Below are 26647 nucleotides of genomic sequence, written 5' to 3' on the forward strand. Positions count from 1 at the left end.
GACAGTATGTACACAGACACAGCAGACAGTATGTACGCAGACACAGCAGACAGTATGTACGCAGACACAGCAGACAGTATGTACGCAGACACAGCAGACAGTATGTACGCAGACACAGCAGACAGTATGTACATGTACACAGACACAGCAGACAGTATGTACGCAGACACAGCAGACAGTATGTACACAGACACAGCAGACAGTATGTACGCAGACACAGCAGACAGTATGTACGCAGACACAGCAGACAGTATGTACATGTACGCAGACACAGCAGACAGTATGTACGCAGACACAGCAGACAGTATGTACGCAGACACAGCAGACAGTATGTACATGTCAACAGACACAGCAGACAGTATGTACGCAGACACAGCAGACAGTATGTACGCAGACACAGCAGACAGTATGTACGCAGACACAGCAGACAGTATGTACGCAGACACAGCAGACAGTATGTACGCAGACACAGCAGACAGTATGTACATGTCAACAGACACAGCAGACAGTATGTACGCAGACACAGCAGACAGTATGTACGCAGACACAGCAGACAGTATGTACATGTCAACAGACACAGCACACAGTATGTACGCAGACACAGCAGACAGTATGTACGCAGACACAGCAGACAGTATGTACGCAGACACAGCAGACAGTATGTACGCAGACACAGCAGACAGTATGTACACAGACACAGCAGACAGTATGTACGCAGACACAGCAGACAGTATGTACGCAGACACAGCAGACAGTATGTACACAGACACAGCAGACAGTATGTACGCAGACACAGCAGACAGTATGTACGCAGACACAGCAGACAGTATGTACACAGACACAGCAGACAGTATGTACACAGACACAGCAGACAGTATGTACACAGACACAGCAGACAGTATGTACGCAGACACAGCAGACAGTATGTACGCAGACACAGCAGACAGTATGTACGCAGACACAGCAGACAGTATGTACACAGACACAGCAGACAGTATGTACGCAGACACAGCAGACAGTATGTACGCAGACACAGCATACAGTATGTACACAGACACAGCAGACAGTATGTACACAGACACAGCAGACAGTATGTACACAGACACAGCAGACAGTATGTACGCAGACACAGCAGACAGTATGTACGCAGACACAGCAGACAGTATGTACGCAGACACAGCAGACAGTATGTACGCAGACACAGCAGACAGTATGTACGCAGACACAGCAGACAGTATGTACGCAGACACAGCAGACAGTATGTACGCAGACACAGCAGACAGTATGTACGCAGACACAGCAGACAGTATGTACACAGACACAGCAGACAGTATGTACACAGACACAGCAGACAGTATGTACACAGACACAGCAGACAGTATGTACGCAGACACAGCAGACAGTATGTACGCAGACACAGCAGACAGTATGTACGCAGACACAGCAGACAGTATGTACGCAGACACAGCAGACAGTATGTACGCAGACACAGCAGACAGTATGTACGCAGACACAGCAGACAGTATGTACGCAGACACAGCAGACAGTATGTACGCAGACACAGCAGACAGTATGTACACAGACACAGCAGACAGTATGTACACAGACACAGCAGACAGTATGTACACAGACACAGCAGACAGTATGTACGCAGACACAGCAGACAGTATGTACGCAGACACAGCAGACAGTATGTACGCAGACACAGCAGACAGTATGTACACAGACACAGCAGACAGTATGTACACAGACACAGCAGACAGTATGTACGCAGACACAGCAGACAGTATGTACGCAGACACAGCAGACAGTATGTACGCAGACACAGCAGACAGTATGTACGCAGACACAGCAGACAGTATGTACATGTCCACAGACACAGCAGACAGTATGTACGCAGACACAGCAGACAGTATGTACGCAGACACAGCAGACAGTATGTACGCAGACACAGCAGACAGTATGTACGCAGACACAGCAGACAGTATGTACGCAGACACAGCAGACAGTATGTACGCAGACACAGCAGACAGTATGTACGCAGACACAGCAGACAGTATGTACGCAGACACAGCAGACAGTATGTACACAGACACAGCAGACAGTATGTACATGTCAACAGACACAGCAGACAGTATGTACACAGACACAGCAGACAGTATGTACATGTCAACAGACACAGCAGACAGTATGTACACAGACACAGCAGACAGTATGTACACAGACACAGCAGACAGTATGTACACAGACACAGCAGACAGTATGTACGCAGACACAGCAGACAGTATGTACGCAGACACAGCAGACAGTATGTACGCAGACACAGCAGACAGTATGTACGCAGACACAGCAGACAGTATGTACACAGACACAGCAGACAGTATGTACGCAGACACAGCAGACAGTATGTACGCAGACACAGCAGACAGTATGTACGCAGACACAGCAGACAGTATGTACGCAGACACAGCAGACAGTATGTACATGTCCACAGACACAGCAGACAGTATGTACGCAGACACAGCAGACAGTATGTACGCAGACACAGCAGACAGTATGTACGCAGACACAGCAGACAGTATGTACGCAGACACAGCAGACAGTATGTACACAGACACAGCAGACAGTATGTACGCAGACACAGCAGACAGTATGTACGCAGACACAGCAGACAGTATGTACACAGACACAGCAGACAGTATGTACGCAGACACAGCAGACAGTATGTACGCAGACACAGCAGACAGTATGTACACAGACACAGCAGACAGTATGTACGCAGACACAGCAGACAGTATGTACACAGACACAGCAGACATTATGTACGCAGACACAGCAGACAGTATGTACACAGACACAGCAGACAGTATGTACGCAGACACAGCAGACAGTATGTACGCAGACACAGCAGACAGTATGTACGCAGACACAGCAGACAGTATGTACGCAGACACAGCAGACAGTATGTACACAGACACAGCAGACAGTATGTACGCAGACACAGCAGACAGTATGTACGCAGACACAGCAGACAGTATGTACATGTACGCAGACACAGCAGACAGTATGTACGCAGACACAGCAGACAGTATGTACATGTCAACAGACACAGCAGACAGTATGTACATGTCCACAGACACAGCAGACAGTATGTACATGTCAACAGACACAGCAGACAGTATGTACGCAGACACAGCAGACGAGAAGGAATGAGAATAAACAAAGAAAAACTATGAAATATTTATTAAAATACATTAACAGACAAACAACGGTGGTTAACAGACAGAGATGTGAGATGTGTGATGTGCTTACATTGTGAGTCTTGATGATGATGTGCTGTGGTGTTATGGTGATGTATTGTGGCGTTGTGGTGATGTGCTGTGGTGTTATGGTGATGTGTTGTGGCGTTATGGTGATGTGCTGTGGTGTTATGGTGATGTGGCGTTGTGATGTGCCGTGAGGTTATGGTGATGTGTTGTGGCATTGTGGTGATGTGCTGTGGTGTTATGGTGATGTATTGTGGCGTTATGGTGATGTGCTGTGGTGTTATGGTGATGTGTTGTGGCGTTATGGTGATGTGCTGTGGTGTTATGGTGATGTGTTGTGGCGTTATGGTGATGTGCTGTGGTGTTATGGTGATGTGTTGTGGCGTTATGGTGATGTGCTGTGGTGTTATGGTGATGTATTGTGGCGTTATGGTGATGTGCTGTGGTGTTATGGTGATGTGTTGTGGCGTTATGGTGATGTGCTGTGGTGTTATGGTGATGTGTTGTGGCGTTATGGTGATGTGCTGTGGTGTTATGGTGATGTGTTGTGGCGTTATGGTGATGTACTGTGGTGTTATGGTGATGTGCCGTGGTGTTGTGGTGATGTGTTGTGGCGTTATGGTGATGTGCTGTGGTGTTATGGTGATGTGTTGTGGCGTTATGGTGATGTGCTGTGGTGTTATGGTGATGTGTTGTGGTGTTATGGTGATGTGTTGTGGCGTTATGGTGATGTGCTGTGGTGTTATGGTGATGTGCTGTGGTGTTATGGTGATGTGTTGTGGCGTTATGGTGATGTGTTGTGGCGTTATGGTGATGTGCTGTGGTGTTATGGTGATGTGTTGTGGCGTTGTGATGATGTGCTGTGGTGTTATGGTGATGTGGCGTTGTGATGTGCCGTGAGGTTATGTTGATGTGTTGTGGCGTTGTGGTGATGTGCTGTGGTGTTATGGTGATGTGGCGTTGTGATGTGCCGTGAGGTTATGGTGATGTGTTGTGGCGTTGTGGTGATGTGCTGTGGTGTTATGGTGATGTGGCATTGTGATGTGCCCTGAGGTTATGGTGATGTGTTGTGGCGTTGTGGTGATGTGCTGTGGTGTTATGGTGATGTGGCGTTGTGATGTGCCGTGAGGTTATGGTGATGTGTTGTGGCGTTGTGGTGATGTGCTGTGGTGTTATGGTGATGTGTTGTGGCGTTGTGATGTGCTGTGGGGTTATGGTGATGTGTTGTGGCGTTATGGTGATGTGTTGTAGTGTTGTGGTGATGTGTTGTGGTGTTATGGTGATGTGCCGTGGTGTTGTGGTGATGTGCTGTGCTGGTGTGGTGTTGTGGTGATGTGCTTTGGTGTTACGGCAATGCGCTCTGGTGTTGTGGTGATGTGCTGTGTTGTGGTGATATACCGTAGTGTTATGGTGATGTGCTGTGGTGTTGTGGTGGTCTGCTGTATTATTGTGGTGATGTGCAGTGGTGTTATGGTGATGTGCCGTGGTGTTATGGTGATGTGCTGTGGTGTTGTGGTGATGTGCAGTGGTGTTATGGTGATGTGCTGTGGTGTTATGGTGATGTGCTGTGGTGTTATGGTGATGTGCCGTGGTGTTGTGATGTGCAGTGGTGATGTCCTGTGGTGTTTTGATGTGTTGTGATGTTCTCTGGTGTTGTACTGTGTTGTGATGATGTGCAGCGGTGTTCTGGTGATGTACTGTGGTGTTATGGTGATGTGCTGTAGTGTTGTGGTGATGTACAATGATGTTGTGATGTGCAGTTTTGTGATGTGCAGTGGCGTTATGGTGATGTGCTTGGTACTGTGATGTGCTGTGGTGATGCAGTGGTGTTATGGTGATGTGCTTGCTACTGTGATGCTGTGGTGTTATGGTGATGTGGTTGCTACTGTGATGTGCTGTGGTGATGCAGTGGTGTTATGGTGATGTGCTTGCTACTGTGATGCTGTGGTGATGCTGTGGTGTTATGGTGATGTGGTTGCTACTGTGATGTGCTGTAGTGATGCAGTGGTGTTATGGTGATGTGCTGTAGTATTGTGATGTGCGTTGGTGTTATGGTAATGTGCTATAGTACTGTGATGTGTAGTGGTGTTATGGAGATGTACAGTGGTGTTGTGATGTGCAGCGGTGCTATGGTGATGTGTTGTGATGTGCAGTGGTGTTATTGTGATGTGCTGTAGTATTGTGATGTGCAGTGGTGTTGTGTTGATGTGCTGTGTTGTGGTGATGTGCTGTGGTGTTATGGTGATGCGCTATGGCGTTGTGGTGATGTACAGTGCTGTTATGGTAATGTGCTGTGGTATTGTGGGATGTGCTGTAGTGTTGTGGTGATGTGTTATGGTGTTATGGTGATGCGTTGTGGTGATGTGCTGTGGTGATATGGTGATGTGGAGAGGTGCTATGGTGGTGTGCTCTGGTTTTATGATGTGTTGTGGTGTTATGGTGATGTGCAGTGGTGTTATGGTGATGTGCTGTGTTGTGGTGATGTGCAATGGTGCTATCGTGATGTGCTGCGGTGTTATGGTGATGTGCTGTGGTGTTATGCTGATGTACTGTGGTGTTTTGGTGACGTACTGTGTTGTTATGGTGATGTACTGTGGTGTTATGGTGATGTGCTGTGGTGTTATGATGTGCTGTGGTGTTATGGTGATGTGCTGTGGTGTTATGGTGATGTGCTGTGGTGTTATGGTTATGTGGTGGTGTTATGGTGATATGCTGTGATGTTATGATTCGCTATTGTGTTATGGTGATGTGCTGTGGTGTTATGGTGATGTGCTGTGGTGTTATGGTGGTGTGCTGTGGTGTTATGGTGATGTGCTGTGGTGCTATGGTGGTGTGCTGTGGTGTTATGGTGATGTGCTGTGGTGTTATGGTGATGTGCTGTGGTGTTATGGTGATGTGCTATTGTGTTACGGTGATGTGCTGTGGTGTTATGATGTGCTGTAGTGTTATGGTGATGTGCTGTGGTGTTAATGTGATGTGCTGTGGTGTTATGATGTGCTGTGGTGTTATCGTGATGTACTGTGGCTTTATGGTGACGTGCTGTGGTGTTATGGTGATGTGCTTTGGTTTTATGGTGATGTGCTGCAAAGGTGATGTGCAGTGGTGTTATGGTGATGCTCTGTGGTGTTATGGTGATGTGCTGTGGTGTTGCGGTGATGTGCAGTGGTGCTATCGTGATGTGCTGTGGTGTCATAGTGATGTGCTGTGGTGTTATGGTGATGTGCTGTGGTGTTATGGTGATGTGTTGTGGTGTTATGGTTATGTGCTGTGGTGTTATGATGTGCTGTGGTGTTATGGTGATGTGCTGCGGTGTTATGGTGATGTGCTATGGTGTTATGATATTCTGTGGCGCTGCTCTGGGGTGTTGAGTCAACGCTCCAGCTAGAGGCACATCTTACCCACTAACTAGAAATAAATGAGAATGGGGGAGGCCTCTGTGCAGCACTTGTCTGCACATGGTGTGGTTGTAGCACTTGTCTGTACATGGTGTGGTTGTAGCACTTGTCTGTACATGGTGTGGTTGTAGCACTTGTCTGCACATGGTGTGGTTGTAGCACTTGTCTGCACATGGTGTGGTTGTAGCACTTGTCTGCACATGGTGTGGCTGTAGCACTTGTCTGCACATGGTGTGGCTGTAGCACTTGTCTGCACATGGTGTGGTTGTAGCACTTGTCTGCACATGGTGTGGTTGTAGCATTTGTCTGTACATGGTGTGGTTGTAGCACTTGTCTGCACATGGTGTGGCTGTAGCACTTGCCTGTACAAGGTGTGGTTGTAGCACATGTCAGTACGTGGTGTGGCTGTAGCACTTGTCTGTACATGGTGTGGCTGTAGCACTTGTCTGTACATGGCATGGCTGTAGCACTTGTCTGCACATGGTGTGGCTGTAGCACTTGTCTACACATGGTGTGGTTATAGCACTTGTCTGTACATGGTGTGATTGTAGCACTTTTTTGTACATGGTGTGGCTGTAGCACTTGTCTGTACATGGTGTGGCTGTAGCACTTGTCTGTACATGATGTGGCTGTAGCACTTGTCTGTACATGGTGTGGCTGTAGCGCTTTTCTGTACATGGTGTGGCTGTAGCGCTTCTCTGTACATGGTGTGGCTGTAGCACTTGTCTGTACATGGTGTGGCTGTAGCACTTGTCTGTACATGGTGTGGCTGTAGCACTTGTCTGTACATGGTGTGGCTGTAGCGCTTTTCTGTACATGGTGTGGCTGTAGCGCTTCTCTGTACATGGTGTGGCTGTAGCACTTGTCTGTACATGGTGTGGCTGTGATGAGTTAGTCACCTCTAACCAGTGAGTATATCACTTCAAAACAGAGATGTCTGACACCACAGCATCTCTGCAGGCTTGCCACAGAGACTGTTTTCTGCAACTTATTTGCTAACCTCTGGCCCCCAACTCACTGGTATGTGCTACTTTCCAGTGGTAGACCCCCGCCCACCAGTGACGTGTCTCCAACTACTGCACCTCGCTTGACTCCAGTATATGAGAGACCATCTTCATGCCCAGGCTAAGGCGTTCAATACAGGATTCCAAGCATTAGGACTGATTACCTCACCTTCCACTCTCTACACACATCATCCACTCTCTACACACATCATCTCAGTATGGAACTGATGATAAAGCCACTGGTGGGAGAGACATCTCCGAATAAGGACAACCAGATGTCGCACGTGTCCACTGCCTCATTCTGTCACTATTGTGTCAATATTGTAGTCATTCAGGTGATTGTGGCACTACTGAACATAGTTGTATCCCAGGAAGAAAAAAAATCGTGTACAAGTCAAAAATATATATACACTTTGAAATACAAATGAAAAAAATTCTTCCATTTCTCCCCAGCGCAGACAGTGTCTGCCACTTTCCCATACAATACACCACCACTCCCTGCAGTTCATACACTGCCAAGGTCCAGACAGTATTACCACGTTATTAGAACGCAGATCAGGATTCATATGAGCTCCAGAAAAGTATGGCCGCCTTAGATCAGACGTCGAGATGCGAGCGTAGGAAATGCAGTGAACGTAGGTGCGGGCGTGGGCGTGGGAGGTCAGGTGCGGGCATCGTCAAGGCTGGCAAATTTGTATCTACAAGGCCAGCGAGCATCGATGTCGTGAATGGGTATAATTTCTTCAGATGGTTTCTCCCCAGCCAGTTCCTCGCGCACCTGACGACACCAAGATTATTATTATTATTATTATTATTATTATTATTATTATTATTATTATTATTATTATTATTATTATTAACGCTGTTGTTTATATTAATGTTGTTACTACTATTATTGCTAGTATTATCATTATTATAATTGTTGCTGTAATTATTATTATTATTATTATTATTATTATTATTATTATTATTATTATTATTATTATTATTATTATTATTATTATTATTATTACACTCGAAACCAAGCAGCTTCATTCTTCAAGACAAGTTACGGAATTAAATTCTTGTTGAGTTAAAATTGAACCAAATCAACACTGAAGAAGCTGTTCCCTGTAACGTGAACACGCGTGCAAAGGGCCATTTTGCAGAGACCGTTTGGGTCTTCCCTCTGCCTGGGTAATATGATATCCCCCCCGTCCCCCCAGTAGTGAATCAGTGGGAAAAAATGGCACACTATATAGGGGTAATAACTATTTTTTTTCACTGTTGGCTTCCCCTCGGTACTATTACAATAGATATCCCTTCCATTTTTTCCAGAAAATTGACAGTCGGCAAACAGCAGTTCAACTGTCGACTGTCCAACAGCATTGACATTCAGCCGACAGCCTCATCGTGTAACAGCCAACTAAAGGCCCTGCAACAGACAGCACCAACAGCACCTGTTCGACCCTCCTGAAGACCCGCAGCAGGTTGAGTCCAGCCAATTTCTTCAGATCTTGTAGGGACCAGGTCGGGTCCTTCAGCAGCTCAGCGAAAAGTTCAGGATACCTCGACACGTCCTCCAGTCCTTCAGGCGTCCTGAAGGAGTGAGATTAATAGTTAATGTGTCTCACAGTGTGTCTTATCCTCAAGAAGTGTGATGAGTGGTTAACGTGTTTCTCAGTCCTGAAGGGGTGAGACAAGTAGTTTATACGTCTCTCAAATGAAAAATAAAAATAGAATGTTGTCCAACACTCTCCCATAAGGTCTTGTTAGGGATTAAACATTATTACACAAGTGTCTGGCGACCATCTTCCACAGCGTTCATATTACCCAGCGTTCATCCCCCCGAGCGTTCACCTATACAACGTTCATTTTGTCGCTTTGTTTACCAGCCAGGAGACACATCAACACTATACATAGGTGAGCGCAGTCTTCTGCAGTCTACTGACTTAGCCGCACACACGTAAGTTAGTAGACTGCAGAAAACTGGAAACACTGGCGTCTCTTCCTGTTCTACTGCATGTGGGTTATTAGTATATGTTACACATGCGTTCAGTGGGATAAACCTTGGTAATAGATACTGACAAATTGGTTTAGAAAGACACGTAAGCAAACACTTGGATATATTTATTAGGCAACGTTTTGGCGCTGGAGTGATGAATGGTTTGAAAAACCGACATGTTGAAGATTGAGACACTTATGCAGCATATGGGAATCTTTATTCAGGAAACGTTTCGCCACGCAGTGGCTTCATCAGTCCAATACAAAGAGGAAGGCGTAAGGAGAGGAGGAGAATGAGGTAATCAGTCCCTCAACCTGGAGTCGATGTGTTCAGTCCATCAATCTTGTAGAATGTACAGCATAGGGCCGTAGACATGGCTTATATACTGTAGTGAGGTGACGTGAAGCAGTTGGAGGCGGGGTCATAGTGGTACCATCCACTAGTCGAAGTAGGTCTTCGTCCAAAGGTTGAACAAGTGTTGAAGAATTCTTTGTAACAAGATCCCATGATGCTGCTGTGTCTGACAGTTGTGATGAATGGTTTGAAAAACCGACATGTTGAAGATTGAGACACTTATGCAGCATATGGGAATCTTTATTCAGGAAACGTTTCGCCACGCAGTGGCTTCATCAGTCCAATACAAAGAGGAAGGCGTAAGGAGAGGAGGAGAATGAGGTAATCAGTCCCTCAACCTGGAGTCGATGTGTTCAGTCCATCAATCTTGTAGAATGTACAGCATAGGGCCGTAGACATGGCTTATATACTGTAGTGAGGTGACGTGAAGCAGTTGGAGGCGGGGTCATAGTGGTACCATCCACTAGTCGAAGTAGGTCTTCGTCCAAAGGTTGAACAAGTGTTGAAGAATTCTTTGTAACAAGATCCCATGATGCTGCTGTGTCTGACAGTTGTGATGAATGGTTTGAAAAACCGACATGTTGAAGATTGAGACACTTATGCAGCATATGGGAATCTTTATTCAGGAAACGTTTCGCCACGCAGTGGCTTCATCAGTCCAATACAAAGAGGAAGGCGTAAGGAGAGGAGGAGAATGAGGTAATCAGTCCCTCAACCTGGAGTCGATGTGTTCAGTCCATCAATCTTGTAGAATGTACAGCATAGGGCCGTAGACATGGCTTATATACTGTAGTGAGGTGACGTGAAGCAGTTGGAGGCGGGGTCATAGTGGTACCATCCACTAGTCGAAGTAGGTCTTCGTCCAAAGGTTGAACAAGTGTTGAAGAATTCTTTGTAACAAGATCCCATGATGCTGCTGTGTCTGACAGTTGTGATGAATGGTTTGAAAAACCGACATGTTGAAGATTGAGACACTTATGCAGCATATGGGAATCTTTATTCAGGAAACGTTTCGCCACGCAGTGGCTTCATCAGTCCAATACAAAGAGGAAGGCGTAAGGAGAGGAGGAGAATGAGGTAATCAGTCCCTCAACCTGGAGTCGATGTGTTCAGTCCATCAATCTTGTAGAATGTACAGCATAGGGCCGTAGACATGGCTTATATACTGTAGTGAGGTGACGTGAAGCAGTTGGAGGCGGGGTCATAGTGGTACCATCCACTAGTCGAAGTAGGTCTTCGTCCAAAGGTTGAACAAGTGTTGAAGAATTCTTTGTAACAAGATCTCCTTACGCCTTCCTCTTTGTATTGGACTGATGAAGCCACTGCGTGGCGAAACGTTTCCTGAATAAAGATTCCCATATGCTGCATAAGTGTCTCAATCTTCAACATGTCGGTTTTTCAAACCATTCATCACAACTGTCAGACACAGCAGCATCATGGGATCTTGTTACAAAGAATTCTTCAACACTTGTTCAACCTTTGGACGAAGACCTACTTCGACTAGTGGATGGTACCACTATGACCCCGCCTCCAACTGCTTCACGTCACCTCACTACAGTATATAAGCCATGTCTACGGCCCTATGCTGTACATTCTACAAGATTGATGGACTGAACACATCGACTCCAGGTTGAGGGACTGATTACCTCATTCTCCTCCTCTCCTTACGCCTTCCTCTTTGTATTGGACTGATGAAGCCACTGCGTGGCGAAACGTTTCCTGAATAAAGATTCCCATATGCTGCATAAGTGTCTCAATCTTCAACATGTCGGTTTTTCAAACCATTCATCACAACTGTCAGACACAGCAGCATCATGGGATCTTGTTACAAAGAATTCTTCAACACTTGTTCAACCTTTGGACGAAGACCTACTTCGACTAGTGGATGGTACCACTATGACCCCGCCTCCAACTGCTTCACGTCACCTCACTACAGTATATAAGCCATGTCTACGGCCCTATGCTGTACATTCTACAAGATTGATGGACTGAACACATCGACTCCAGGTTGAGGGACTGATTACCTCATTCTCCTCCTCTCCTTACGCCTTCCTCTTTGTATTGGACTGATGAAGCCACTGCGTGGCGAAACGTTTCCTGAATAAAGATTCCCATATGCTGCATAAGTGTCTCAATCTTCAACATGTCGGTTTTTCAAACCATTCATCACAACTGTCAGACACAGCAGCATCATGGGATCTTGTTACAAAGAATTCTTCAACACTTGTTCAACCTTTGGACGAAGACCTACTTCGACTAGTGGATGGTACCACTATGACCCCGCCTCCAACTGCTTCACGTCACCTCACTACAGTATATAAGCCATGTCTACGGCCCTATGCTGTACATTCTACAAGATTGATGGACTGAACACATCGACTCCAGGTTGAGGGACTGATTACCTCATTCTCCTCCTCTCCTTACGCCTTCCTCTTTGTATTGGACTGATGAAGCCACTGCGTGGCGAAACGTTTCCTGAATAAAGATTCCCATATGCTGCATAAGTGTCTCAATCTTCAACATGTCGGTTTTTCAAACCATTCATCACAACTGTCAGACACAGCAGCATCATGGGATCTTGTTACAAAGAATTCTTCAACACTTGTTCAACCTTTGGACGAAGACCTACTTCGACTAGTGGATGGTACCACTATGACCCCGCCTCCAACTGCTTCACGTCACCTCACTACAGTATATAAGCCATGTCTACGGCCCTATGCTGTACATTCTACAAGATTGATGGACTGAACACATCGACTCCAGGTTGAGGGACTGATTACCTCATTCTCCTCCTCTCCTTACGCCTTCCTCTTTGTATTGGACTGATGAAGCCACTGCGTGGCGAAACGTTTCCTGAATAAAGATTCCCATATGCTGCATAAGTGTCTCAATCTTCAACATGTCGGTTTTTCAAACCATTCATCACAACTGTCAGACACAGCAGCATCATGGGATCTTGTTACAAAGAATTCTTCAACACTTGTTCAACCTTTGGACGAAGACCTACTTCGACTAGTGGATGGTACCACTATGACCCCGCCTCCAACTGCTTCACGTCACCTCACTACAGTATATAAGCCATGTCTACGGCCCTATGCTGTACATTCTACAAGATTGATGGACTGAACACATCGACTCCAGGTTGAGGGACTGATTACCTCATTCTCCTCCTCTCCTTACGCCTTCCTCTTTGTATTGGACTGATGAAGCCACTGCGTGGCGAAACGTTTCCTGAATAAAGATTCCCATATGCTGCATAAGTGTCTCAATCTTCAACATGTCGGTTTTTCAAACCATTCATCACAACTGTCAGACACAGCAGCATCATGGGATCTTGTTACAAAGAATTCTTCAACACTTGTTCAACCTTTGGACGAAGACCTACTTCGACTAGTGGATGGTACCACTATGACCCCGCCTCCAACTGCTTCACGTCACCTCACTACAGTATATAAGCCATGTCTACGGCCCTATGCTGTACATTCTACAAGATTGATGGACTGAACACATCGACTCCAGGTTGAGGGACTGATTACCTCATTCTCCTCCTCTCCTTACGCCTTCCTCTTTGTATTGGACTGATGAAGCCACTGCGTGGCGAAACGTTTCCTGAATAAAGATTCCCATATGCTGCATAAGTGTCTCAATCTTCAACATGTCGGTTTTTCAAACCATTCATCACAACTGTCAGACACAGCAGCATCATGGGATCTTGTTACAAAGAATTCTTCAACACTTGTTCAACCTTTGGACGAAGACCTACTTCGACTAGTGGATGGTACCACTATGACCCCGCCTCCAACTGCTTCACGTCACCTCACTACAGTATATAAGCCACGTCTACGGCCCTATGCTGTACATTCTACAAGATTGATGGACTGAACACATCGACTCCAGGTTGAGGGACTGATTACCTCATTCTCCTCCTCTCCTTACGCCTTCCTCTTTGTATTGGACTGATGAAGCCACTGCGTGGCGAAACGTTTCCTGAATAAAGATTCCCATATGCTGCATAAGTGTCTCAATCTTCAACATGTCGGTTTTTCAAACCATTCATCACAACTGTCAGACACAGCAGCATCATGGGATCTTGTTACAAAGAATTCTTCAACACTTGTTCAACCTTTGGACGAAGACCTACTTCGACTAGTGGATGGTACCACTATGACCCCGCCTCCAACTGCTTCACGTCACCTCACTACAGTATATAAGCCACGTCTACGGCCCTATGCTGTACATTCTACAAGATTGATGGACTGAACACATCGACTCCAGGTTGAGGGACTGATTACCTCATTCTCCTCCTCTCCTTACGCCTTCCTCTTTGTATTGCAAAGAAAGGTATAAAATACCGACAATATGAAAGTTAAGACACATGTGCAACATCTGGATATCTTTATTGTAGTAGACGTTTCGCCATCCAGTGGCTTTATCAATACAGATTCTAGGACATAATAGGAAGACAGTAGAACTATATACAAAAGATGAGGTAATCAGTCCCTCGGCCTTGGAGTTAGTGTTCACAGCATCGTGGTGGAGGAGAGTCTGGAGCAAAGGCAAGAAGACTGGCGCTTTTTATAGGCGTCAGTGAATGGGACGGGCAGCAGACGAGGTCAGTCACTGGTAGGCGTGATTCCCCAGTGGAAGTAGGTCCTTCCCAAAGAGATGGGTTAGTTGCAGCAGCCGTGAAGAAGGTCTTGTAGATGTCCTCTGAACCAAGATTCCATGATGTTGCAGTGTCTGACAAGTTGTGCAAAGAAAGGTATAAAATACCGACAATATGAAAGTTAAGACACATATTGTCGGTATTTTATACCTTTCTTTGCACAACTTGTCAGACACTGCAACATCATGGAATCTTGGTTCAGAGGACATCTACAAGACCTTCTTCACGGCTGCTGCAACTAACCCATCTCTTTGGGAAGGACCTACTTCCACTGGGGAATCCCGCCTACCAGTGACTGACCTCGTCTGCTGCCCGTCCCATTCACTGACGCCTATAAAAAGCGCCAGTCTTCTTGCCTTTGCTCCAGACTCTCCTCCACCACGATGCTGTGAACACTAACTCCAAGGCCGAGGGACTGATTACCTCATCTTTTGTATATAGTTCTACTGTCTTCCTATTATGTCCTAGAATCTGTATTGATAAAGCCACTGGATGGCGAAACGTCTACTACAATAAAGATATCCAGATGTTGCACATGTGTCTTAACTTTCATATTGTCGGTATTTTATACCTTTCTTTGCACAACTTGTCAGACACTGCAACATCATGGAATCTTGGTTCAGAGGACATCTACAAGACCTTCTTCACGGCTGCTGCAACTAACCCATCTCTTTGGGAAGGACCTACTTCCACTGGGGAATCCCGCCTACCAGTGACTGACCTCGTCTGCTGCCCGTCCCATTCACTGACGCCTATAAAAAGCGCCAGTCTTCTTGCCTTTGCTCCAGACTCTCCTCCACCACGATGCTGTGAACACTAACTCCAAGGCCGAGGGACTGATTACCTCATCTTTTGTATATAGTTCTACTGTCTTCCTATTATGTCCTAGAATCTGTATTGATAAAGCCACTGGATGGCGAAACGTCTACTACAATAAAGATATCCAGATGTTGCACTTCCTCTTTGTATTGGACTGATGAAGCCACTGCGTGGCGAAACGTTTCCTGAATAAAGATTCCCATATGCTGCATAAGTGTCTCAATCTTCAACATGTCGGTTTTTCAAACCATTCATCACAACTGTCAGACACAGCAGCATCATGGGATCTTGTTACAAAGAATTCTTCAACACTTGTTCAACCTTTGGACGAAGACCTACTTCGACTAGTGGATGGTACCACTATGACCCCGCCTCCAACTGCTTCACGTCACCTCACTACAGTATATAAGCCATGTCTACGGCCCTATGCTGTACATTCTACAAGATTGATGGACTGAACACATCGACTCCAGGTTGAGGGACTGATTACCTCATTCTCCTCCTCTCCTTACGCCTTCCTCTTTGTATTGGACTGATGAAGCCACTGCGTGGCGAAACGTTTCCTGAATAAAGATTCCCATATGCTGCATAAGTGTCTCAATCTTCAACATGTCGGTTTTTCAAACCATTCATCACAACTGTCAGACACAGCAGCATCATGGGATCTTGTTACAAAGAATTCTTCAACACTTGTTCAACCTTTGGACGAAGACCTACTTCGACTAGTGGATGGTACCACTATGACCCCGCCTCCAACTGCTTCACGTCACCTCACTACAGTATATAAGCCATGTCTACGGCCCTATGCTGTACATTCTACAAGATTGATGGACTGAACACATCGACTCCAGGTTGAGGGACTGATTACCTCATTCTCCTCCTCTCCTTACGCCTTCCTCTTTGTATTGGACTGATGAAGCCACTGCGTGGCGAAACGTTTCCTGAATAAAGATTCCCATATGCTGCATAAGTGTCTCAATCTTCAACATGTCGGTTTTTCAAACCATTCATCACAACTGTCAGACACAGCAGCATCATGGGATCTTGTTACAAAGAATTCTTCAACACTTGTTCAACCTTTGGACGAAGACCTACTTCGACTAGTGGATGGTACCACTATGACCCCGCCTCCAACTGCTTCACGTCACCTCACTACAGTATATAAGCCATGTCTACGGCCCTATGCTGTACATTCTACAAGATTGATGGACTGAACACATCGACTCCAGGTTGAGGGACTGATTACCTCATTCTCCTCCTCTCCTTACGCCTTCCTCTTTGTATTGGACTGATGAAGCCACTGCGTGGCGAAACGTTTCCTGAATAAAGATTCCCATATGCTGCATAAGTGTCTCAATCTTCAAGTACATGTACATAGGCCTAGATGACATTAATGACATACTACTATATAGAAAGCCGGTTGTTGTGCAGAGCATTTCGGACAAATTAGGTCAGTTTTTGATAAATTAGACACATGTGCAACTCTTGGGTATCTTTATTGAGGAAACGTTTCGCCACACAGTGCCTTGTGTGGCGAAACGTTTCCTCAATAAAGATACCCAAGAGTTGCACATGTGTCTAATTTATCATGTCGGTTCTCTGAACCATTCATCTACAGGTCAGTTTTTGTCCCAGGATGCGACCCACACCAGTCCACTAACACCCAGGTGCCCATTTTATACTGATGGGTGAACATGGACAGCAGGTGTCATATGGAAACATGTCCTGATGTTTTCCAGCTGTAACTGGGATTGGAACTCCGGATCTCCGTGAGCTGAGTGCGCTAGCGATCTAACTACGGGACTGAAGAAGCCTACTGTGTAGGCGAAACGTTTCGGAGTTGGTGCTCTCAACACCAACCCCAAGGCTGAGGGACTGATTATCTCATCTTTTGTATATAGTTCCACCGTCTTCTAATTATGTCCTAGAATCTGTATTGATAAAGCCACTGGATGGCGAAACGTCTACAATAAAGATATCCACATATTGCACATGTGTCTTAACTTTTATAAAGATACCTAACTGTTGCACATGTGTCTTACTTACCAGGTCACCATGTGTCACACACCAGTCTGCGCCTATATATACTGACTCATTCCCACCCACGTATTTGCCCATCAAACCCAGACCTTTGCATTTAAAAGAACCTGAGACCGGAAGATTTCTGGGTCAGAAATTGACGTAAAGAACACGAATTCATGGATCTATCCAGCTCGTCTAACACCAACACTCAACCCACTCACATTTTTGTGTTAAAGAACTTGAAAGTAAAACACCTGTGAATAGTAATCAGATGTTCAAAAGGTGCTATTAATTTTGGGGGAATATTACAGAGCACTGGCTTGTGTGGGCGAAACGTAGTCAATAAAAGGCCACATTATATTTCATTTGTGTTTATTTTTTCAAACACTGAGTGGAGACCAGCAAGGCAGAGATTACCCAGGTGAAACACCGAACCAGCTGCCACAGTGGGTAATCACACCAATTAACTCCTGAGTCCACGCCATCTGCACCTGATGGTCGCGAAATACCTATCCGCGGATCATGTGCGATTCGAATCCATCCCGAGAATGGTTGGTTTATTGAGTTTAAAGCCTGCCGGCTACGAGAGGGTCATTAAAGCTGCGTGAAACCTGTTCACCACCAGTCAAGAATACTTATATACTGTATATATAATCCTATCTATCGCAGAATATGATTTAAATCTATTCTCACCTATAAATGGCTACAGGAATCGAGTTACAGCTCCTGGGCCCTGCTATTCAATGGTACTCTGCTATTTGTGGTTGCGGGGGTCAAATCACGGGTCCTTGGCCCTATTACTTACTTATTGATGCCGTCGAAGCCAGCGCCGATACCCACGTGGTCGACACCTGCCATGGTACGCACCTGGTTGATGTGACCTGGGGGACGAGGAATTGTTACTTACTACCAGGTGGGAATGATCACTGCTCTCATTGGTACCTTTATTCATGACGTCATAGGTAAGTAAAGCTGCTGACTGGCCACTTTAGCAATGACGTCAGAGGTAAACAATAGATTCTTAGCTCTATAATAGACAAGTAAATATAGAAGAATAGCGAATACGAAAAGGTAAAGTCTGCTAAATGTGATACAAAATACAGCAAACAGAGTATACGTACCTACAACGTCCTGTATGGTGGCTGTCTCACTGCAACTGATGAAGTCTGTGTAGAAGCTCACCATTACTAATCCTCCATTGAGAGCCTGAAACCACAGCAACACCAGGTCAAGATTGCTTACCCTTTATCCTACGTCAACTACAGTGACCTCCCCCCCCCCTAGGACAGTTGTAGTGACCCAACGGCAACTTGATTGACCTCTGTTCATCTGAAGCGACTTTATATCATTTGGCCAGATATGTCAATTTCAGAGACAGAGAGAGACCTACCAGGGAACTGAGAATGTCGTCTGGTAGGTTCCTGTCTATGTGACAGAGGGCGCGAGTGGCAGAGTGTGAGAAAATGACAGGGGCGCGAGAGGTGGACAGTACGTCTCTCGCTGTCTTGCTCGAGGCGTGAGACAGGTCCACAAGCATCCCCACTCTGTTCATCTCCCAGATCATCTCCTGCAGGAGTATGAGAGTGGTAAGGAAGCATTCCACTCACTTTATCTCCTGTAAGTGTGAGTAATGAAACAACATCCCCACCCTCTTCATCTCCCAGATTAGTGACTAAAAATCTTGAATGCTTCAAATAACATTATGCAGCATAAGTAATTGCGTGATGCTTCAATAACGCCTTTTGTGGACAAAACGTTTTGTCCACAAAAAAAGCGTTTTCTTTTGTCCAAGTGTTGCACACTTTTATTCACCTGAAACATTAAAATATCTACACTAAATATTTCATTATATCATTTTTAATACTTCCAATTTGAATTAATTGTTTTATGACTCAGCGACGGGCTGGAGTTTTGAGACTCTATGACCGCGGGTTCAATCCCGGCCGGGGGTATGGTTTATAATAAACACAGTTATAAACAAACATTTATTTACAGAATTTACATGACATGCATAATCATACATAAAAAAATAACACAGTAATGCCAAATATCAGAGGTGGTGGTCAACAGGTCATCAAGAGTGGGGTGTCGAAATTGCTTGACGTAAACAGGAGTCATCATGGCGGCCAGAACGACTCCTGGTAGTTGACTCGGGGAGACGGGGAAAACTGTTACTGATACGTTATCATCCACGCGAGTTTATTCCATTGACATTCTTGTTCATGACGAAGAATCTTAATTGTTTAAGGTCACCTGACTTCACCCCATGCCTGAGGGCCAGCCGAACCTGGGTGCTGGCTGTCTTCTCGTCAATGTTGTAGGTGTTGACAATGTACTTCAGGATGGCCTGAAGGGATGATCCTCGTTTGCCTTTCAGCTTATCGATAGCGGCAGCAATCATTGTAGAGTAGTCCGGGTGTGTGGGAACTTTCCTTGTGTCTGCAAGTTCCTCGACGAACTCCTTGGAGATAGTCTCGGAGATATTGGAGGTCTTCTTGGAGATTTTGCATGTCTTCTTGGAGGTCTTGCAGGTCTTCTTTGATGTCTTACATGTCTTCTTGGAGGTCTTGCATATCTTTTTGGAGATCTTGCATGTCTTTCTGGAGGTCTTCTCGGAGACCTGGCATTCCTTTTTGGAGATCTTGGAAATCTTCGCTTCAGCTGAACTCTTGTTAATCTTGAACGACCCCGTGGCACCAACACCTTTCATCTGGCGTAAGGCGCCGGAAGCAACACCTCGTCTCAAGGCAACCTTCACGTGGGTGGAGGCAAGTTTTTCACTAATATCATACTCGGCGACGATATACTTCAAAATAGCCTGACGAGATGACCCCCGACGCTCGTTGAGGTCATTGATGGCGGCAGCAACCATCGACGAGTACTCAGGATGGGAAGCGGGTTTATTCATGCCTTGTCCGGAAGTTATTTTGGGGATAACGACACCCATACCACAGGCTACAGTTAAATACTTGGGGTAAAGAATCCTCATCTTCGTCCGCCTCTTAGAGAGTAATACAGTTACAGAACGACGTAACAGTGTTATCAGTCTGACCCCGTGTATCCTGTCCTGAGCGTGAGTGAGTAGAAACGTTTGGAATAGCCGTTTATATAGCGCGTCGAAAAGTCAGTGAGGTGAAGAGTTGCAATGAAGGCGCTCAGAGACGTTAGCCTAAGAACATAAGAATGGAGGAACACTACAGAAGGCCTACTGGCCCATACAAGGCAGGTCCTTAACAAAATCATCGTAATAAAGTTGGTAGAATTACCATCACCCTTAAAGTTTTGAGGGACTGACCACCTCAAAACTTTAAGGGTGATGGACTGATTACATCGTCTTCAAGTATCTTCTGCTTCTATCAACTTTTCTGTACTCGACTGAAGAAGTCTTACCTCACTGTATAATATACCATTCGTAGGCGCAAATCGAATCTTAATTTCGTACAAACCTTAACTAGATACCTAACTGTTGCATATGTGTCTTACCTAACAACCCTCGAAGCTATAAACTAGGAAAGTATTGGTTTGGAAATAGGGTTATTGAGGCTAGGACTTTGGGTAGTTTCAAATTTAGGTTGGATAAGTACATGAGTGGGAGGGGTTGGATTTGAGTGGGACTTGCACATCGGAGCTTGTTTCTTGGGTGGCATTGAAAGTTGGGTTGGTCAAATGTTTGTTAGTGGGATGAATTGTAAAGGACCTGCCTAGTATGGGCCAACAGGCCTGCTGCAGTGTTCCTCCTTTCTTATGTTCTTATAGGTAAGTACTGGTTTTCTAACAGAGTTGTAGATGCGTGGAACAGTCTTCCCAGTGGGGTGATAGAGGCTAGGACCTTGGGTAGCTTTAAGAAGAGACTGGACAAATATATGAGTGGGAGTGGCTGGGTTTGATTGGTGTCAAGGGGTACGGGAGTTATTTCTTGAGTAGCTTTAGGTAGATGTCGTTTTGATAAGGACCTGCCTCGTATGGGCCAGTAGGCCTTCTGCAGTGTTCCTACATTCTTATGTTCTTATGTTATGTATAAAATACCGACACAATGGAAATATAAACACATATACAGTATAATGTGATCCTTTATTGACTACGTTTCGCCCACACAGTGGGCTTTTTCAAGTCACAAACAGAACTACCTGGGGTGAACAACAACGAACAAAAGTTAAGGTAAGATCCCAAATGGGATGAGCGGGGAAGACGGGACAGACGAAGAATAGTGCTGGAGAGGAGTGTTCTTAAGAACATAAGAACATAAGAACGAAGGAACACTGCAGAAGGCCTACTGGCCCATGCGAGGCAGGTCCAAGTCTCCTACCGGCTTAAGCCAATGCACCCAACCTAGTCAGGTCAGGTCACATTGACTTAAGGGAGGAACACGGCAACCGACCTGGTAGCACAAGCTATCAGGTCCAACTCACACCCACCCACATCCACTCATGTATTTATCCAACCTATTTTTAAAGCTACACAACGTTCTGGCCTCTATAACTGTACTCGGGAGTTTGTTCCACTCATCCACAACTCTATTACCAAACCAGTACTTTCCTATATCCTTCCTGAATCTGGAATAGAGCCAGGGCTTAACATAAGAACATAAGAACATAAGAAAGGAGGAACACTGCAGCAGGCCTGCTGGCCCATACTAGGCAGGTCCTTTACAATTCATCCCACTAACAAACATTTGGATGAATTGTAAAGGACCTGCCTAGTATGGGCCAGCAGGCCTGCTGCAGTGTTCCTCCTTTCTTATGTTCTTATGTTAAGCCCTGGCTCTATTCCTACGACTAAGAACACTCCTCTCCAGCACTATTCTTCGTCTGTCCCGTCTTCCCCGCTCATCCCATTTGGGATTGTGGCATGCAAAGAGTACGTAACCTTTATTCGGCGCATGGACACACCCTCATTTACAGGCTATCTCCCCCAACCAGCGAACCAGGTTGCTAAGAGTTGATGATGGGGCCCCATCGTTCAACTAGTGACCAGGTTCTAGCCAATAAGAAGGTGGGATTGACAATCGCAGAGGTTATGTGGATACCGCTCTCCTGTCTGCCCTTGTCATTCCCACTCTAGAGCTGGTTGAAGCACGGTCTGCTATCTTGTGGCTTCTATTTCTGCTTTGCTTACCGTGGAGTGCACTATATTTATCACTGTACATAGTGTACATATTGCTGTTATAATTGGTGAAGGATAAAATAAGTCTAAACTTTTTCTACTGTGTTTATTTGCTCCCATTACACCTGGGATAACAGGCCATTTGAAATCCTAGGTTGTAATATGGGTAGCCTGTCCGAGAGCTGGACTTAGAGAAACGGTTGAGCTTAGGGTGAAGCTTGTAGCAGGAACATTGAACATTAAAATGGTATAAAATACGTTTCGCCTACACAGTAGGCTTCTTCAGTCGAGTACAGCAAAGTTGATAGAAGCAGAAGATACTTGAAGACGATGTAATCAGTCCATCACCCTTAAAGTTTTGAGGTGGTCAGTCCCTCAGTCTGGAGAAGAGCATTGTTCCGTTGTCTGAAACAATATTGTTTCAGACAACGGAACAATGCTCTTCTCCAGACTGAGGGACTGACCACCTCAAAACTTTAAGGGTGATGGACTGATTACATCGTCTTCAAGTATCTTCTGCTTCTATCAACTTTGCTGTACTCGACTGAAGAAGCCTACTGTGTAGGCGAAACGTTTCAAAATAAAGATACCTAACTGTTGCATATGTGTCTTACCTAACAGCAGGAACATTGTGTAGCTTGCTGTTTCGCTTCGCTTTACAAATTTTGCGTGTCAGTTGCTTATGATCAGCCTTGCTATTGTGTGATCGTTCAACAGCTCGCTACTAGCTTGTTCAGTGTGCTCGCTTCGCTACGGTCAATCTTGTGTGCAGTCGGCTTTGCTTGTATGCGTATTCTGCAATCGTACTGTGCATAGCTAAGCGTGTTCTGCAAATTAACGTGTTACGTTGGGGTATTCGTACTGTGCATAGCGAATAACTTATGCCACCTAGACGAGTCAGACGCCTGGTGTCGGCATATACTTTGCATAACCTACCTAAATTGTCCCTACAGCGTTGTTGGCAAATTGCTCGTTCCATTGGCATTCCCTATAAACGCACTCTCACAGCTGCGCAACTGCGTTCACTTATTGCTGACATACTTATTGAAGAAGAGATGGCACATCAAACTCCTCCCTTTACGGGAGCTAGGGAAAAAACTACTATGTTCTCGCAGGAGGAAGATAATACACCTACGGAGCAAAATGGTCAGTATAGTGCAGCTGGGTTGTCTCAGGGTGAATCAGCGTCGTTGGCACTTCAGCTGGCAAAAATCAATCTTGAGCAAACTAGGGAACAGAGAGCATTCGCAAGGGAAGAATTTGATAGGGAAAGAGAAAGGAGGCAGTTTTCGCATTCTGTAAACGATTTCAGTTTACAAAAAGCAGTACAGCTTGTTCCCCGCTTCAATGAGGCCGAACCAGAGCAATTTTTCGAAAGCTTCGAAAATCAGGCTCGAGCCTTGAGGTGGCCGGAACAGCACTGGGGCGGTACTATTACAAATCGGGAACAAGGAGCTGCAGCCAATCGCATACTTTTCAGCCAAGTTCCAGCCACATCAGAGAGCTTACTCTACCATTGAAAAAGAAGCCCTCGCGCTGGTAATGGCTTTGGAGCATTTCGATGTTTATGTGGGCCAAACATCGCAGGTGGTCACAGTCTACAGTGATCACAACCCGTTAGTCTATCTCCAAGCCATGAAGAATCACAACACAAGGCTTATGAGTTGGACTCTCAGGCTGCAGCCCTACAATATTTTTATTAAATATATTGCCGGCAAAGAAAATGTGTTGGCAGACTCTTTGTCAAGAGTCTAGTTTAATATTTTATTTAGGTTAGGATGTATTTGTGGTAACCCCCCTTTCAAGCTCTTTTTTTTATCCCCTGATGTGGGGGTTTTTTTTAGTGAGGGGATACGGGCTACCGTCCGCTTGTATCTTGGACCTATGTTGGCTTATCTGACTGCTGTCTCACTCTGAGTTTAGGGTTTGGCTTTCAGGCACTAGGAAAGCTGAGCTCTATCTAAGAGTTGGATGGTGGAGAGGATAGGCGGTCCCATTATTTTGTGCCATGGCGGCACGGTTACCACTGGGAGGTGGCAGCCTAATCCTGAGCCTTCTCGGGGGTGGGGGTGTGGCATGCAAAGAGTACGTAACCTTTATTCGGCGCATGGACACACCCTCATTTACAGGCTATCTCCCCCAACCAGCGAACCAGGTTGCTAAGAGTTGATGATGGGGCCCCATCGTTCAACTAGTGACCAGGTTCTAGCCAATAAGAAGGTGGGATTGACAATCGCAGAGGTTATGTGGATACCGCTCTCCTGTCTGCCCTTGTCATTCCCACTCTAGAGCTGGTTGAAGCACGGTCTGCTATCTTGTGGCTTCTATTTCTGCTTTGCTTACCGTGGAGTGCACTATATTTATCACTGTACATAGTGTACATATTGCTGTTATAATTGGTGAAGGATAAAATAAGTCTAAACTTTTTCTACTGTGTTTATTTGCTCCCATTACACCTGGGATAACAGGCCATTTGAAATCCTAGGTTGTAATAGGGATCTTACCTTAACTTTTGTTCGTTGTTGTTCACCCCAGGTAGTTCTGTTTGTGACTTGAAAAAGCCCACTGTGTGGGCGAAACGTAGTCAATAAAGGATCACATTATACTGCATATGTGTTTATATTTCCATTGTGTCGGTATTTTATACCATTTATTTCCATCTACTTCACCTAGTTTATAGCAGCGAAGGCGATCGTGGGACAGATATTGAGAAGAGAAATTCAGGCTCTTCTGTTAGGACTGCAGGGGTGAGCGAGGAGGAACATAAGAACATAAGAATGTAGGAACACTGCAAAAGGCCTACTGGCCCATACGAGGCAGGTCCTTATCAAAACGACATCTACCTTGACACCAATCAAACCCAGCCCCTCCCACTCATATATTTGTCCAGTCTCTTTTTAAAGCTACCCAAGGTCCTAACCTCTATCACCCCACTGGGAAGACTGTTCCACGCATCTACAACTCTGTTAGAAAACCAGTACTTACCTATGTCCTTTCTAAATCTAAATTTATCCAACAGTGGTGACGTGTACTTAGCTCAGTGGTGACGTGTACTTAGCTCAGTGGTGACGTGTACTTAGCTTGAGTGGTGAAGTGTACTTAGCTCAGTGGTGACGTGTACTTAGCTCTGTGAAGACCTGTTTGTGTGCTCTCTGTGAATCTGAACCAGGATGCCCTCTCTTGAGCAGATTTACCAGCAGCTGAGAGAAGAACTCAGAGTTGCTAAACTGGAGATACGGCGATTAACGGAGGAGAACAAGAGGATTCGTAGTAATCCACCTGTTGTGAGTCCCCAGGTTAAGAGGGGAGCTTGGTCAGTGGCCGGGCAACATGGAACCAAGCTGAAGATTAAGAAAACGGTTGGAGAGGCAGAAACAACGAGAAACCAGAAGACTGCCGTGGAAACTTCAACTCATTCTCGGTGCTACCTGACAAAAGCTCCTGGACAGCGAAACGTTGCCACAATAAATGTCACATTAGTTGCACTTGTGTCCTTTTACTTTACATATTGTCGGTAATTCTACCAACTTTATTACACTCAGAATCTGCAGCAACGAGTTCCTTGAGGAAGAATGCACTAAAATTGAACAAATATTTTCTAAACTCCACTATCCTCGTCACTTAAGAACATAAGAACATAAGAATGTAGGAACACTGCAGAAGGCCTACTGGCCCATACGAGGCAGGTCCTTATCAAAACGACATCTACCTAAAGCTACTCAAGAAACAACTCCCGCACCCCCCAACACATAAGAACATAAGAATGTAGGAACACTGCAGAAGGCCTACTGGCCCATACGAGGCAGGTCCTTATCAAAACGACATCTACCTAAAGCTACTCAAGAAACAACTCCCGCACCCCCCAACACCAATCAAACCCAGCCCCTCCCGCTCATATATTTGTCCAGTCTCTTCTTAAAGCTACCCAAGGTTCTAGCCTCTATCACCCCACTGGGAAGACTGTTCCACGCATCTACAACTCTGTTAGAAAACCAGTACTTACCTATATCCTTTCTAAATCTAAATTTATCCAA

The 26647-nt window shown here is 45.5% G+C and overlaps 2 protein-coding genes and 1 long non-coding RNA gene across 5 annotated transcripts in view; 1 reads left to right on the forward strand and 2 right to left on the reverse strand.

Annotated features, from left to right (window-relative positions):
- Window positions 1-3245: 3245 nt before the first annotated feature.
- On the forward strand, window positions 3246-4869 carry LOC138851229 (uncharacterized). Of its 2 annotated transcripts, XR_011391078.1 has the most exons (3): window positions 3246-3427; window positions 4244-4285; window positions 4320-4869. It is a non-coding gene; the product is annotated as an uncharacterized lncRNA (long non-coding RNA). The 2 variants fall into 2 exon arrangements; XR_011391077.1 differs by lacking the exon at window positions 3246-3427 and having other exon boundaries at window positions 4184-4285.
- Window positions 4870-5457: 588 nt separating this feature from the next.
- Window positions 5458-26647, reverse strand: part of LOC128696429 (dipeptidase 1) — a 113146-nt gene continuing 91956 nt past the window's right edge. For both annotated transcript variants that reach the window (XM_070080095.1, XM_070080094.1), the window contains exons 7-11: window positions 18901-19077; window positions 18632-18716; window positions 18316-18391; window positions 9105-9243; window positions 5458-8443 (exon numbers count right to left, since the gene is read on the reverse strand). In XM_070080095.1, the coding sequence (XP_069936196.1) occupies window positions 8327-8443; window positions 9105-9243; window positions 18316-18391; window positions 18632-18716; window positions 18901-19077 (594 nt within the window). In that variant the 3' untranslated portion in view covers window positions 5458-8326. The remainder of the gene's footprint in view (window positions 8444-9104; window positions 9244-18315; window positions 18392-18631; window positions 18717-18900; window positions 19078-26647) is intronic.
- LOC138851228 (histone H1-delta-like) lies at window positions 19176-20504 on the reverse strand. The gene has a single exon (XM_070080096.1). The coding sequence runs from the start codon at window positions 20497-20499 to the stop codon at window positions 19696-19698; it is 804 nt and encodes a 267-aa protein (XP_069936197.1). The 5' UTR covers window positions 20500-20504; the 3' UTR covers window positions 19176-19695.

The sequence above is a fragment of the Cherax quadricarinatus genome, unplaced genomic scaffold (assembly GCF_038502225.1).
Source record: "Cherax quadricarinatus isolate ZL_2023a unplaced genomic scaffold, ASM3850222v1 Contig145, whole genome shotgun sequence".
Classification (NCBI taxonomy): Eukaryota; Metazoa; Arthropoda; class Malacostraca; order Decapoda; family Parastacidae; genus Cherax; species Cherax quadricarinatus.